The 15,841-nt window shown below is 34.8% G+C and overlaps 1 protein-coding gene across 1 annotated transcript in view; it reads right to left on the reverse strand.

Moving 5' to 3' along the window:
• DENND1B (DENN domain containing 1B) overlaps positions 1 to 15,841 on the reverse strand; it is a 206,294-nt gene that overhangs the window by 82,811 nt on the left and 107,642 nt on the right. The window contains exons 10-12 of the mRNA XM_049769751.1: positions 11,643 to 11,743; positions 4,945 to 4,990; positions 694 to 795 (exon numbers count right to left, since the gene is read on the reverse strand). Coding sequence (XP_049625708.1) covers positions 694 to 795; positions 4,945 to 4,990; positions 11,643 to 11,743 — 249 coding nt within the window. The remainder of the gene's footprint in view (positions 1 to 693; positions 796 to 4,944; positions 4,991 to 11,642; positions 11,744 to 15,841) is intronic.

The following is a 15,841-nucleotide window of genomic DNA, read 5'->3' on the forward strand; positions in this document are numbered from 1 at the left end:
GAATTCTAAGTAAGCAGACTTTGCTCTGCCAAAGCAAATGACAAACAGTGTAGGTTTTCTTTTTTTCTTTCTTCTTTTATTTTTTTGTGGCCCTCAGCAGGCGAGAAAAGATTAAAATAAAACTGAAATAATTTAGAGAAAACAAATAAATGTTTCAGAAAGTTGAGGGAGATCAAAGCCAGAATTTTCTGACCCCAACTGTACAAGCATTTCTTATTATACTGACCAGTGCCATCAGATCATTAATTAAAAGGAAAAGCACTGGCAGGTGGCAGGGAAGCAAAAGCCGATAATTGGCCCCCTTCTTCTTCTTGCCTTCAAAAACTCTCTCATTCTTTTGCAAGACATGCCACTAGGCAGACAGAAATGCCTACTTTGTAATATAATGATTAAGATGAGATGAAGAGAGTTACATTTAAAGAAACTCTGCCTAATGAATGCATCTAGCTTTTTAATTATGATCTTACTTTTACAATAAGAATACGGTGTTCCATTCAACATCCCCTCAACTGCCAAAAGGTAAAAGTATTAAATATAAAATTGCATTGATTCCCCTCACATCCTGTGCACTTGTACTGCGGAGAGAAAAAGTATAAAAAAATGACTCCAAATAATTCAAGGATCCAGGAGAAAACATATATTCATAAAAATAGTCACCAAAATAAAACAAAACAAAACAAAAAAGTCACTTACCACATCACTGGGCAGATTGTTCAAGTCATTAAATGGCGATTCTAAGGTATTTGTATCGACATTTAACATGACTACATCCTCCAGCGATTTGTTTTTCACTCTCTGTTTAAAAAACACAATTGTAAACAAATATCTTAGTATAATTTCTCATTAGAAACATAAGGGGAAAAGGGAGAAAAGTGGAAAGCCCACTGTACAATTTTAAAATTATTTTTCCGTCTGCGAAAATTTGTCAGCAACTAGTCAGAATGCTTTAAAGGAGCCAGGGGCACAAATACAAGGGCTGGAGCACATGCCAAGGTTATGGTCTCCATCAAAGCCTCCTGAAGACTGCAAGCCCTCAAGAACACAGAAAACCAAAATATTTACTCATGAGCAATGTCTAATGACTTAGTTTTTAGAAGATACAGGACACAGAAAAAATAAGGAAGTTAACTACCAAATAGCTATTCTAAGGAGTTAAAATTTTGATACAGTTACACTGAACAAATATTTATATTTGTTAAATTTTATCAATTTATTTTCATTCTTATGACACAAAGACTTGCTACCAACTGTGCATCTATCTGTAGAAACACAAATGCAAGAATACCATAAACCATAAACCTTTACTATACGATCCGGCTCAGTTTTAAGATTTCTCTACATTTCTCCATTAAGTAAAAGGAATGCAAAAAAAATAATAGAAAGGGGAGTCTTTTATTTCTAGTAATAATTATCAAATGTAGCAGTCTATCAGATTAACTATCTGACTTATTTATCGAATAATTTAGTCAAATGGTAAAACTAACTCAATTTGTGAATATTTGAGAACAAATTAGATTTAAATCAAATTTCCTCAAGATAGTACTAAGTTAGTTTTTCTTTTTAAACAGTTATTAATAAAATGAATCATGTAACTCTACTATTTTTTAAACTGTGTTACACCCAGTGGTACTCAGGGCATACTCCTGACTGGTTAGAGATCACTCTTGACAAGGGGATTTAAGAAAACAAACAAAAAACTAAAACAAAAAAAGACCTTTTATTTTGAATCTCAAACATTTTTTAATTTATCCAAGGAGATATCTCAGGGTATAGGATCAAATTTTATTCTCAGCACTAAATGGGATTGCCCTGATTACCCCCAGCATGGCCAGGCAGTAACAATGAACTGTTGGACATGGTTGGCCAAATACCACCAGGAATAAGCTCTGCAAAAAGAAATTTACAACATAATAATATCAGTATCTTATCTGTTTTACTTTCAAATCATAATTTACTCTGTTTATTTTTTTCTAAGTAGGAGAGGAAAGTTATATGGCATATGGAATCATATGACTTTCTGTGGCTCATAGTTTTATATTATGAAAATCTTGCATTTATTTGGATGTCCATAAAATAAAAACGGTGAATAAGACCAGTCTTCTTTTTCTTAAGAATTAAGGTATCAACATTAAAACACAATGAAAAACTTATTAAGAACAAAAGTAAAATATTGGTAAAAAGTATCAACATCTACATCAGTCCAGGACATTACAGAAAAACAGGAATCAGTCTTGCAAATATGACTGATTACACTTTGTGGTGCTTTTAAGTAAAAATAAATATTATATTCTCTACTAATGTGTTCCTATGAATTTAAATTTTGGTCTGTCTTGAGTTTATCATTAAGGTTTAGTTTTCAGGGAAAACTATATATTAGAAGAAAATTGTCTTTAAAAAGAATTTTATGCTATACCTTACTTAAAATTATCTGAAAATGATACTTAAATGACTCAGGATATTAATTTTCAGACATTTGAACAAGTACACTTAAAAGTTTTTGCCAAATTAAAAAAATATATTGAAACTATCAATACCATGTATTTTGATTCTTCCTAGGGAAAAATATTGTAAAGACTTGCTTTTATTTATTTATTTATTTTGGTTTTTTGGGCCACACCCGTTTGATGCTCAGGGGTTACTCCTGGCTAAGCACTAAGAAATTGCCCCTGGCTTGAGGGGACCATATGGAACATCGGGGGATGGAACCGCGGTCAAGATCTTTCCTTGGCTAGTGCTTGCAAGGCAGACACCTTACCTCTAGCGCCACCTCGCCAGTCCCAAGACTTGCTTTTATTAAAGAAAAAACAAAAACAAAAAATTAAGGAATTTGGGGCCAAGCAATAGCGTGGCAGTACGACGTTTGCCTTACACGGCCGACTCAGGATAGACCTGGGTTTAATCCCCAGAATCCCATATGGTCCCTCAAACTAGGAGCAATTTCTGAGTTCATAGCCAGGAGTGACCCCTGAGCATCACAGAGTTGTAGCCAAAAAACAAAAGTTAATTAATTAATTAATTAAGGAATTAGTCAGTATGGTGCCACATATAAAATAGGTAAATAGAAACAACAAATAGGCATTAACAACAACTTGAAATATGTTTATCTACATAAATATAAAATTTCTATGATAAAGTAAAAGCATAGCTATTCAAATCAAATTGATGAGTCTTTAGAACCATAACAATCAACTATGGTTTTTACATTTTCATTTCAACTCAAATTACTAAAAAATTAAATTCAAGTCTGATATTCTACAATGTGACAGATTAAAGTTTTTTTTTGTTGTTTTTTGTTTTTTTTTTTGGTTTTTGGGCCACACCCGGCGGTGCTCAGGGGTTATTCCTGTCTGTCTGCTCAGAAATAGCTCCTGGCAGGCACGGGGGACGATACGGGACACCAGGATTCGAACCAACCACCTTTGGTCCTGGATCGGCTGCTTGCAAGGCAAACTCGGGCCCGACAGATTAAATTTATTCACTTTTTACAAGATGCAATTTGTCCTTTCACTGCAAGTACTTGGTCAGATAAAAATAAATTCTATTTTATGTTTTTCTATTTGTTTTGTTTTATTTTGGGGACACACTCAATCATCTCAGGGGTTACTCCTAATTCTAATTCTGAACTCAAGAATTGCTTCCAGAAATCAAAATACAATATTAAAAGTAAATTAAACCTACCTCAGATATTCATTAAAAATGGTAAAGCAAAAAGGAAAATATTGCCTAATACTTTGAAAATAGAGAAAAATACAAAACTACAGAATCTGCAGTCTTCAGAATTCCATAATGCAGGATTTCTGTGGAGGCATTGTCCTGGAGGGGTGGGTGGGGGACAATACATCTCTTCCTTACAAGTACTTAGGAATTTTAAATAATCAGCAGGATCTTCTCTAACAGCTAATGACTGTAAACAGATACAACTAATAATAAGTCAAATTTAACTGATTTGAGTTGCTCATTGGAAACTGAATCAAAATATAATTTCTACAACTGGTAGAAAGAGAATTTATCTGAGTACAACTGAAGGCTGCTAGCACACTGCTACCCAACTGCTTTTGTTTTGATCCAAATTTTTCCTTTATATATTTTAGATGCCAATCTTGAAAGAAGGCCTTCTCTAGTGATCTCTCTGATGCAAAGTTCAATGAACTTAAAAAGGTCAAGGTTTTCCACTATAGTGATAACTCAACTGACAAAAACAATTTTCAAAATGAGGCAACAATGGTGTGAAAGAAACATTTCAAATCCCCAATATAACTGAAAAAAATTAAGTTATATTCTAAGTTCAAAGGTCAAAATAGGTGTATTCAGCCACATTTTATAAAAAACTACACTGCTAAAATAAATTATTATTTATTAATAATTAATTATGAAGGATAAAATATTTCTTCTTTATGACTTCTATGTAATTTCTGACAAAAATACATAAACTGTGACTTTCGAAACACAGACCTGAAAAAAATTAACAGATACAGAAGATCCCAAATACCTTGACTACTTGTTTACTACTAAACTTTTCTATATTTAAAATTTATCATATGACTTACTCTATATTTTGGTGGGATTCATATCATTGAAAAATTATGTAGGATAACTAAAATTAAACCATTCCAACATTATCTTTTTTAAAATAATCCTATCAGTATATTATAAAAATGAAAATAATTACCTCTCTGTGCTAACCAAATGATATGTTTTAACAACATTACTGGTGGGGACAATGAGATAATTTAGGGGTTAAGGTTCCTGCCTTTCATGCATCCCAGATCTAATCCCCAACACTGCACATGGTCTCCTGAATATCAGCCGCCGTGAACACTGAGTTAGAGGTAGCCCTTGAACACCATTGGGTATGACTCAAAAAAACATTAAAAAATAATTAACTGTTTGGACTACTATCATTATAATTTATTAATCACCATGTCATGTCTGAAAGGTACTTACCTCTATGAGGCTGCAGTGTATTCCAATCAGGTATGGCATTGGAGCACTAAATTAAAAATATATGCATATATTCAAATAGTTTATCAAAATGGAAGCAATATAAAAATAGCATGCATAATGTATTAATTTGCAAAACAAACAGCACATCAAGGCACATCATTTTATTCAATATACCATTTAATTTAAGGTTGATTTATATATTTTTTTTAAAAATCACGAAGTCTAATCATGAAAAGATCTTCTCAGAGAGGTCCAGGCTGAGAACTTGGGAACCTTCTCAGAATGGGGCAGGCAGATTCCCTGTAGTGCCTGAATGCAAGTCACCTGCACCACACTCAACACCCTCTGCTATAGAAATAGCCCAGCTCTACAACTGAACCTCATCAAGTTGTCAAGCCGCCAAATTATTCCAGCTCTCTATCACCTGGACCATGTGGCAACATATGTGACACACCTCCAAATTTTAATACTATCAGCCTAGTAGGATCAGAGTAACCCTGATAGAAAAGATGCATAGAAGAACACCAAGCTCAGGGAGCCTAAAGAATAACACAGACGGCTCAGCTAGCAACAAGCAGGCCGGTAAATCATCAGACAATGACTTTACCAACACCATTTTTAGATCTAACAATTATCATAAATTAACCTTTATTGATCTAAGTTTTGATCATTTGCCCATGCATTGTACCAAGAAATATAAAATAAATTTGTTTGTGCCTGCCAGGACTGGTGGAAGGTCAACTGAGACATTGGTGGAGGGAAGGTCACTCTGGTGGTTAAGATTAATGTTGAAGCATTTAATGCCTGAAACAACTGTATTATGTACAATGTAGTTAAATAATGATGTTATAATTTTTAAAAATCACAAAATCAGGGGCCGGAGCGGTGGCACAAGCAGTAGGGGATCTACCTTACATGCTCTAACCTAGGACAGACAGCGTCCCATATGGTCCCCCGAGCCATGAACAATTTCTGAGCACACAGCCAGGAGTAACCCTTGAGTGTCACCAGGTGTGGCCCAAAAGCAAACAATAAAAAAAAAATCACAAAATCACTTATACATTAAAAGTTTCAGGGGAAGGGGTAAACAGGGAAAAAAATGTTTAAGAACAATCATAGGCTTAGCCTAGTCAGTTCTTCCTCACATATTTCATATCTTAAAAAGTGTTTATTTACATTTCTTTTATACATATTTTTCAGTTAATTATCATTCCTATAGCTTTATTTTTTTTATCATCATTGTTTCAAACCTTACTTGATATCACATTTTTTGGTCAGAGTGTCAAAATATTCTTTAAAAAAGTGTGATGGTTTGACAACTAAAGATGAAAAAATAAAAATTTCTTCCCTACTACTTTCAGTCTATTTCTGTGCTCTCTTTCCATCTCTTATTTCAATTTTATAAACTCATACTTATTCCGTTTTAAATTTTATTAATAAAAAAACTATCAAAATTTTAGAATTAAAGCATAAAAAGATAAATGAAATAATTAATATAACACACTATATCTAAAAAATACTGGGTACCAGGAACAGGACTATGATGCATTGGAAAAAGTTAATAACAAATACACCTCCATAAAGGTCTAATACTTATGCATACAATAAAGTCATTAAATCGCCTTTTTTATTTATATATGTATATATTATTTCTTAATATATTTTATATAATTACTTTATTCAAACACCATGGTGTACCAAACTGTTCACGATTGAGTTTCTGTCATAGAATGTACACCATCTCTCCCCAGTGCACTTATCCCTCCACCAATGTCCCCAGTTTCCTTCCTACAGACCCACCCTTATAAAATCAGACTTACTAGTAAGTTTAAAAAATATTCCTTATAAAATGGAATTGAACTTCACATTTCAAAATTTAGTATTATGTAATGTGTATGAGAATGGATAGATGTCTACGATAGTAAGAAAAGATGTGTCAATAAATTGTGACTTAAAGCAAACATTTTGCGGTGCTGGAAAAATGGCTGAAATGACTGGTGCATATGCTTTGTACGAGGGAGCCCAGGTTTAAAATCCAGCATGAATGATTTCCAGAGTGACACCCCACCCACCAGCCCTACTCAAGTTTAGTCCTAAGAAAAAAATCAAGCAAATTAAAAATATTTGTGTTTTGTTGCATGCAAACCTTCTCTTTTAATCAAATATTTCATCATCTTTATCAGATGAGGCATCCCAGCACAAGATTAGGGATCCACAGAGTGAAGTGAAAAATTGAATAAAAACAGAAGAGACCAAAAAAAGGAAATAGTTGGGGGGAAAAGTGAGAAATGCTGAAAAGAATAATTACCAAATTTAAAATGGAAACAAAAACTCAATGAAGAATTTTTGTGCAGAAGTTAATAAAGTGTTTTCCATAGGATTACTGGCTACTGTCACATTTTTATCTCATAAATTTCTATAAAATTCAAAACATACAGATTCTGAAATGAAAACATTATTAAGCTAAGCTATTACTTCTTAAAACAATTATGGTGTATTACAGAACAAAAATTTAATTGATTTGTCTTTCTCATAAAAACTAGACTACATATCCTAATATGCAATCAGCCAAATCTCATGAAAGTAATTTTGCAACCCCAGCTGAAATCTACCAATTAGATTAAAGTGCTAAGAAGTCAGGAAGAAATCCTTGGCAGCCACAGATGTTTTATCATCCATGTGCAAAACTGTCCTACATCTTTTTTGTAAATGAAGTTACACTTCACAAATCCAGAGAAACAAAGGCTCTATTATGAATGCTGCTTAGTCTGTATAGCAATTAATCTTTATTCAAAAATAAATACTATGTTATGGGTATTTTTTGGTGGGTGTTTTGATAGAAATCATCGTTACAGGAAATGGTAACACACTATCCTACAATTATGCTGGTTTAAGCCCCTAGCTTAGAGTAGGCTACACCCTTGTTTAGGAGTAGTCCACAGGCCCTAGTTTTGGGTGTGGGCTACATTCCAGTTTAGAGTTATTCACACCCAGTTGTCCACACCCAGCTTCTTAAACTGGAGACTACAACCCAGCCTAATTCATCAACTGTAAAATAAATTTCTTTGTGTAGCTTTATTTCAGAAATAAATATTTCATATGTAGGCCAAATTTTATGTCCCTGTATTTGTGTAAAAAGTGTTGGGTTTTGCAAAGGGGTCACAAAGTTGAACAGTTTAAGAAGCTCTGGTCATGGGGCTGAAGAGATAGCACGGTGGTAGCACATTTGCATTGCATGCTGCTGACTCAAGACAAACCTGGTTCGATTACCAGCATCCCATATGGTCTCCTGAGCCAGCTAGGAGTAATTTCTGAGCACAGAGCCATGAGTAACCCTGATCGCTACCGGGTATAGCTCAAAAAAAAAAAAAAAAAAAGAAAAAAAAAAGAAAAAGAAGCACTGGCCTAACAACATAATTATCTTTGTGTCTTGTTTTCATTTTTATTTTTTTGATTGCATCTGGTCATTCTCAAGAACTATTCCTGGCAGTGCTCGGGAACCATATGGGATGCTGGGAACCGAACCCAGGTCAGCCACATACAAGGCATTGCCCTAGCAACTGTGCTATTGCTCTGACTCCAATTTTCTTATTTATTAAATATTATTTTCTTAGAAGCAGAATCTTTGCCTTTCATGGAAAGAAGAATCAGATATTCTAAATAAAAAATTGTCACTATACATAAACAAATTATGAAAACCATCATTTCCTTGCTAGTAGAATCCCACTGCCTCCAAGGTGCAAAGTGTGAAAAAGGACTCCGAAAGGTTTAGTAACATCACAGACTTACCACATCAAAGTTCTCTCTCTTATTCAAAAGAATATCTAACTGGAGATGTAGCCTTTTGACAATACCTAAGTCTACAATGCAGTCCTGTTCATTACAGACAATGCACTGCCACTCTAGAACTTAACCAGCTTGTATAACAAACTGTGTATCTGTTAAATAAAAACTTCCCCTTTGCCTTTTATTGGCAGAGTAAGGGCAAATATGAATGACTATCATTATCTCCTAGTACCTTGTCTTAGCCCACCACGATGTAAGCAGAGTTTGCAGCATTACTCTGTGGTTTTACATGAATATGTACAGTGGTCATAAGTGTGCGCTACATATATTATGCCCATATGAATACATGTGGATTTCTTCCTACAGAAACTGTCTTATTTAAGACATTAAATTCTCATAGCTTGGGGTGGAGAAATAGCTCAAAATCCTACAATGCAAACTGCATAAAGCAGCCCAGAGTCAAGCAACAACACTATATGATCCTCCAAGAACTGCCATATGTGACTCAAAAACTAAATGAAACTCCAATATTTGGTAACTTAGGGTTCACTAAATGATGTATGACTGAATAAGGTAATTAGCAAGGCTTTATCAGTAGTCCAAGATGCATTATTGGTTCATGGTCACAAGATGGCACAGTCATGCTACTACAGAGATATCAAGTGTAAAATTTTCTTTAAGACTGGACTACCTTGGAATGTGCAAAGTTGTCATGATCTTAAAAACTAGAAAATAGGGATGTGATGTGAGTGGTGTAAGTATGGGTGTGGATTTGGGATTATATGCATGAAAAAAATCATCAATCACAGCATTGTAAACTACAAAATGTCAATTTTAATAAGAATAGAAAATATACCCATTTTAAACTTCTCTGAAACTACTTTCAAAAAGTAATAAACATATCTAAATTTAAAAAGATGGATTTAAGGGCTAATCCCCAATTTATTTCTCTTTGTATACAAATCAATGTGATTTTAAAATCATAATCAAAGAGTCAATTGGCAAAAAAAATAAAGAGAGAAGAAAATCACTTTCCCTAGAAAAGTTTAGTCTATAGAATTTTCTGTAGTGGAAGAGGCATCCTAAAGATTCTCTGTGGGAAAAGATGGTTTGTTTGTTTTTTTTTATAAAATTCCATGTATATCACCGTAGCACACATTATATCGAATCAGGAAATTGAGCTAACTCCATGTTTGATTTTCACTACTGAATTCCCTGGACCAGGGAAATGTTTTCAGGGAGTTCTCATTACTTGTCCTAAGCATTATTTCATTAATGCATAAATTATATATTTTCAGGGGCCAGAGCGATAGCGCAGCAGTAGAGCATTGGCCTTGCGTACAGCTGATCCAGGACAAACCTGAGTTTGATCCCTTGGCATCCCATATGGTCCCCCAAGCCAGGAGAAATTTCTGAATGCATAGCCAGGAGTAACCCTTGAGACCTTGTGCAAAGATCTAATGTATAAATTAATTTTAAAAAATGGTCCCTAACTTCAAGGATGAATTCTAGATATGTATGTTATCACAGAATCAAATCTAAAATGATGCCAAAAGAACTTATTTATAAAACTTTACTCTGAGACTGTGTGATATACATGTCACTACATAATTAAACTTCATTACCTATGGGTTTAAGGGTAAACTGACAAACTGTTACTTTTTCCCAGAACTAAAAGGGCAAAAAGCAGTGGTATTTTATTAGGGACCAACTTCACAGCATTATCAAACAATAATATTATCATACTGTGGAAACATACAACATATTGCTATGGTCTATATATGGTCATAAACATGTGGGTGTTGTCATTACAATCATTTGTTCTAAAGAGAATTAACCATAAAACTTAATAAAAATCTTTACAATAAATCTCTAAACGTAAAATTTAGTATTTCAAATGATTTGCTTTTATATGAAATAAAGAAGTTAGGTAAACACTTTGGGAGGCAAGAGAGATAATACAAAGGGTAGGGAGCTTGCCTTACATGTGGCCAGCCTGGGTTCGTTCCCCAGCCCTCTCTATAGTCCCCCAAACCCCATGAGGAATGATTCCTAAGCACTGCTGAGTGTGAGCCCAAAATAATGCTTTAATTCTAAAGAGTCTTTTTGTAAACAATATTTGTGACTCATACAAACACATGATTATAAAAATAATTTCATTTTATGTGTGGTTTAGAGGGAAAATTTTCAACAGTTTTAAGACAACTGTTGTAAATAATTGATGTAAATTCAGTTACGTCTGAACAAAGTGACTGTACAGTGAAGAGTCTGCCCTGTTGATTTAGATGAAAGTCCAAAGGTTCTAATCTCTGTTCAATTTTACTACAGGAACATGCAGTGGCATATAGTGAATATCTGAATTCATACTGATGAAATAAACAGAAATTTTCTTTTAAATGCCAGTAAGCTTTTCACAATCACTCCCAACACTTAACAAAGGTATCTTTCATAGTGGATTAAAATTTAGACTGAGAAAAACCAGAAACTCAGGGAATCCTCATATATGAAGTAAGTCTCCTCTGAAGTTTGGGATTCAGTGATTTATTGAGGGATGTATCTGGACTGAGACGAGCTCAGACAAATTCTCACGCATGCTGTAAATGAGTTTCTGTTACTGTGACTTCTATTTTTTACAACCAGGACCAAGATCTTACTCTTTATGCACTTAATTCTTTAAATGCAAGGGGTGGGAAACACATGAAACCTAAAACTCTTTGTCATCTAAGAACAACTCTGACCTTCATGAGGAGCACCTGTTAAAAACATTGTTAGTCACTTCTAAATAGTAAATTCAGCTACTTCATCCATATGGACACCAGCTCTTATAATTTTGGAAATAAATAATTTTGGAAATAAATGCATATTTTCTCTAATGAGCTTAGATTGCATGGAACCTGGTCAGGGCAGCTTACCAGCAGTAGTCCAGTAGGTGCGGCGGCAGCACTGGGATGTAAATGTGTTGCCAATACATGGGGTAGAGCAGAGCAACCGATCCATGAAGACAGGCAGTTAACTAAGGTTCAGGAAAAAAAAAAAAAAAGGTAAGTAGCTGCTGATGCTCCAGACAAAAAGAAGTGTGTGGGGTTACACAAGATTCATCAGTATCATTCAAACAATTGACCCAACAACATAAATCACATTATGATTCTCAATGCTGTATGTATAAAAGGCCTAATGCCTCAAAGGCCCCTCTAAGAACTAGCTACATGGAACAGGTGGCGTTGTGGGGTTCTTTAGAGGTTATGGGAAACTATGTGGGAAGAAAGTGTTTGGGGTCCAAATTTAGAACATAAATCAAAGTAAAGCTGAGCACTCAGGTGAGTATCTCAGAGCAACTGCAGGCAGCATTTTGTGCAGCTCAGTTTGCGCATCACTCAGATTAATACGCCACGATTAAATATGGAAAGGGAGAGAGGCTGAAAGCTCCTGAGGGATATCATTAGGGCAAATTGCCAACGAATGAAACATGAGCCAGTCAGGAGAGTCTGGAAGCTGCAGTAATACCAGGGGACTTGAATGTTCGACAGTTGGAGCTTCGGTAATGTGTGAACTGCGGGTTATGGTATCCAGAGACTGTGTTCACTGACACAGAGAATGTCACTATTGACCAGAGGACTGCCCAAGCTTGACAGCTGTACTGCAGGAAGCCAAGTATATCATAATTTCATATTGGAGCTGTTCATTTCCGATTAACATTTTGTTTCCTAGCTTTATATCACAACAGCTGCAATTACATTGTTGTTATTTTAAAGGTAATTGCCATTTTAATTGTTTTCTTTGGGCAAGTGGTTAATTGAATATTTTTCAATGCTTAACAAAGGAATAGCACTTTTTTTGTCTGTCCTATTGAACCTCACCAGCATTCTTTCCAAGAGACTTTCTATATATTACTAATTACATTTTAAGTGTTCAACACAATAATTAAATCAGCATTCAGTATTTTAAACTTTTGATAAGTCTATTTTTGAAAGTAACTAAGTAAATTATTTTGAAAATAAACTTAGGAATTAGAATTTAAAATTAAAACCACTTAAAAATTAAAAACGTACTTGCTATATATAAATCATAACTCTTATTTTGTTAAACAATAAATTTAGAATATGCACTTGATAATCAAGTTCATTCAAAAGGGTGTGAACAAATCACTTCAATCTTAAAAGCAACATTTGCCTATATATGTAAATTTATATATATATACACACACACACCACTGAATTATTTCTTTATTTATTTATTGGTTTTAGGACCACACAGAGCGATGCTCAGAGATCATTCCTAGCTCTGTGCTCAGGGATCACTCCTGGCAAGCTTGGGGGACCATATGGAGTGTTGGGGATAAAACCTGGGACAACATGTACAAGGCACTACCCACTGAACTATTGCTCTACCCACTGATACTATTTTAATAAATTTTACATTTTAATATAAAAAACTAAAGTATACTTAACTCAAGTCGTCATGTGTAGTTTATATTTATCGTTTTATTCTGATCAACTATATATGGTAAAGATATATATTTTCATTCTACTTTTTTTTGTTTGTTTTTGGGCCACACCCGGCGATGCTCAGGGGTTACTCCTGGCTGTCTGCTCAGAAATAGCTCCTGGAAGGCACGGGGAACCATATGGGACACCGGGATTCGAACCAACCACCTTAGGTCCTGGATCGGCTGCTTGCAAGGCAAACACCGCTGTGCTATCTCTCCGGGCCCCTTCATTCTACTTTTAATACTTGATACTTACACACATTAACAGTTTACCTACAATATCCTGTCACAAAGTACTTTATATTCCTTAATTACAGCACACAGTATACCACTAGGAGGCATTCGAATACCTCTATTTACAATTAAAACCACAAATTTATCTTTTTTCAACTAGAGAGAAATAAAAATGGGGTGACTCTAACTCTTGCCAAATTATAGAGCTTTCAGATGTTGCCCAGCTTTAAGACAATTTTAACTCTTTCCACCCTCTGTGTCAATTACTAGGTTATAAGGGCATAATTACATAGCTTCAAGACAGCAAAAAATCTACTCAATTTTTCAACTTGCACATGGTAACATGTAAAAATAGTTCATCAAAATTCTAAAGAGGGCTATGTCTCCTTTTCAATGTTGGAAAACAGAAATAAAAAAGAGAAAATACATTCCCCGAGTGAGAAATTACATACAAGGGATCGTTTTCTGCTGGACAAATCTAAAGTCCAAATAGCTTTCCTTTTCTTCTTAGTGAGCCTCTTTACATAAAGTTAAATAATTATTTGCTAATAATACTGGTGAATCTTATGCCTTACTTAGAGGATAATGTATTGTAAGGATAAGTATATATTTCTTGCAATGGCTAACATTTGGCAGAGTTATCGCTGTTAAAACAATATCAGGAAATAAGAGAAATGTACAACTTTGTAATATAGGGTATCAATGACAGAAAATTAAAAAATGTAAAAGTGCTACCTCTACCTCTCTAATTTCTGTCCAACACAACTAGAACAAAGTATGTAGAGTAATACATCAAATGTTTCAGATTTGGGTCAAAATCTAAGGAATTTGCTTTTACAAATACCCATTCTATTAAATGTGAGATATCCAAGTGGATATTTCCATAGAATGCAGAAAAGATAACAAAGAAAATTTCCCCCATGCCTTCCTAAAAGTATACAATGTGATTTAAAAAAGAGAAAAGATGATTGTATCATATACTTTGCAGAAGAGTATGGAAAGAAACATTTACAAGGAAATTAAGAACAGTTAGATACGAGTTATAGAATGAATGATGAACTTGGGAGCTCTCTGCTACTAAAAGCTATAGGACCTCCTGGCACGGCTGATAATAGATTCAACCAGGTCTCAGGCCCCTAATCTTTGAAAGGAAAGTGAATGCTGGAGGATTTCTAAGTGGCGTCTGATAAATCTAACAGTCTTTATTCTTACCAGAAGAAATTTTTTTCCACAAAAGTGGTCAACAGAACATTTTAACAAGATTAATTTAGACCGCTTTCAAAATATAACCAATGATTATTTCTAGAAGTTTTAAAACACGGGTAACTGTACAACTGGAAAATTATAATTTACTTTAGAAAAATTCTGATTGTTTTTATATGCTATTATAAATCTCAAGTAAGTAACACAAACACAGACCTTAAAAGAATAGGTCCCTATTTTTCATGGACCTTACATAACTGTAGGATAACACCCAGCTATTAGTGCAAGACAAAGGCATTCTCCCAACTTCCTTCTTCCTTAAACCTCTTCCTTTCTTTAGGTGAAGCTCTTGAATGTGGCATTCTCACAGATGGGCTGAATGAATCTTTCATTTGGACATTCTACCACAATAAAAGCAAACCCTGGATCTGGAAGAGTACAGATCTCTTTAGGTAAAATCTCTCTTTTTTCAGAAATGACACTCTTCCATTCTTCGACAGCAGAAATAAAAGGGGACAATGGCAACTCTCCCAACTGGGAGGCCCAGCTCCTTTACTTTGAGTACCAAAAAGCTTCCAAAATTCACCAGGAGTGGGAAGGTTGGAGAGAGACAAAAAGTACCTATTTAGGTGGGCTTTTACATATCAAAGGAAGAGGTTGAAGGAAGGAGAAAATTGGGGGAAAGCCTTTGTCTTGGGCTAATATCTGGGTGTCATCCTATACATAGTTTACAGATTAGGTGTGGGGGAGATGCAATAAACAAGTAAAATATAATGCCAATTTTCTGTGAGGAAACCTGAGGTCAGGCCAAGAGGTGGGGACCAACAGTGACAATGAGGTCATTTTTCATGGATTAGGAACCATGCTGATGTGGTACCGTCTGAACTGAGGCCAACTAAACCAAGGGACGTAAATACTGTGAATTTTGCAGGAAGAACATTACAGACAGATATAACAAAGCACCCAAACTCCTGAGAAAGGGACGGACATCAGGTGATGGCATCTTCAGAGAGCAGGAGGAAGAAAGATGGGGAAAGACTGGAATAAGTTTAATGACAGCAAATGAAGTCAGCGAGAAAAGCAGGTCAGGTTTGGAGAGCTTCTGAGACAAGGCAAAGCCACTCCATTTTACTCTGCTAAGATTTGTCCTTATTCTTAGAATGAATGGGGCAGATTCCTTTTTCTGTA

This window comes from Suncus etruscus, chromosome 3, assembly GCF_024139225.1.
Source record: "Suncus etruscus isolate mSunEtr1 chromosome 3, mSunEtr1.pri.cur, whole genome shotgun sequence".
Classification (NCBI taxonomy): domain Eukaryota; kingdom Metazoa; phylum Chordata; class Mammalia; order Eulipotyphla; family Soricidae; genus Suncus; species Suncus etruscus.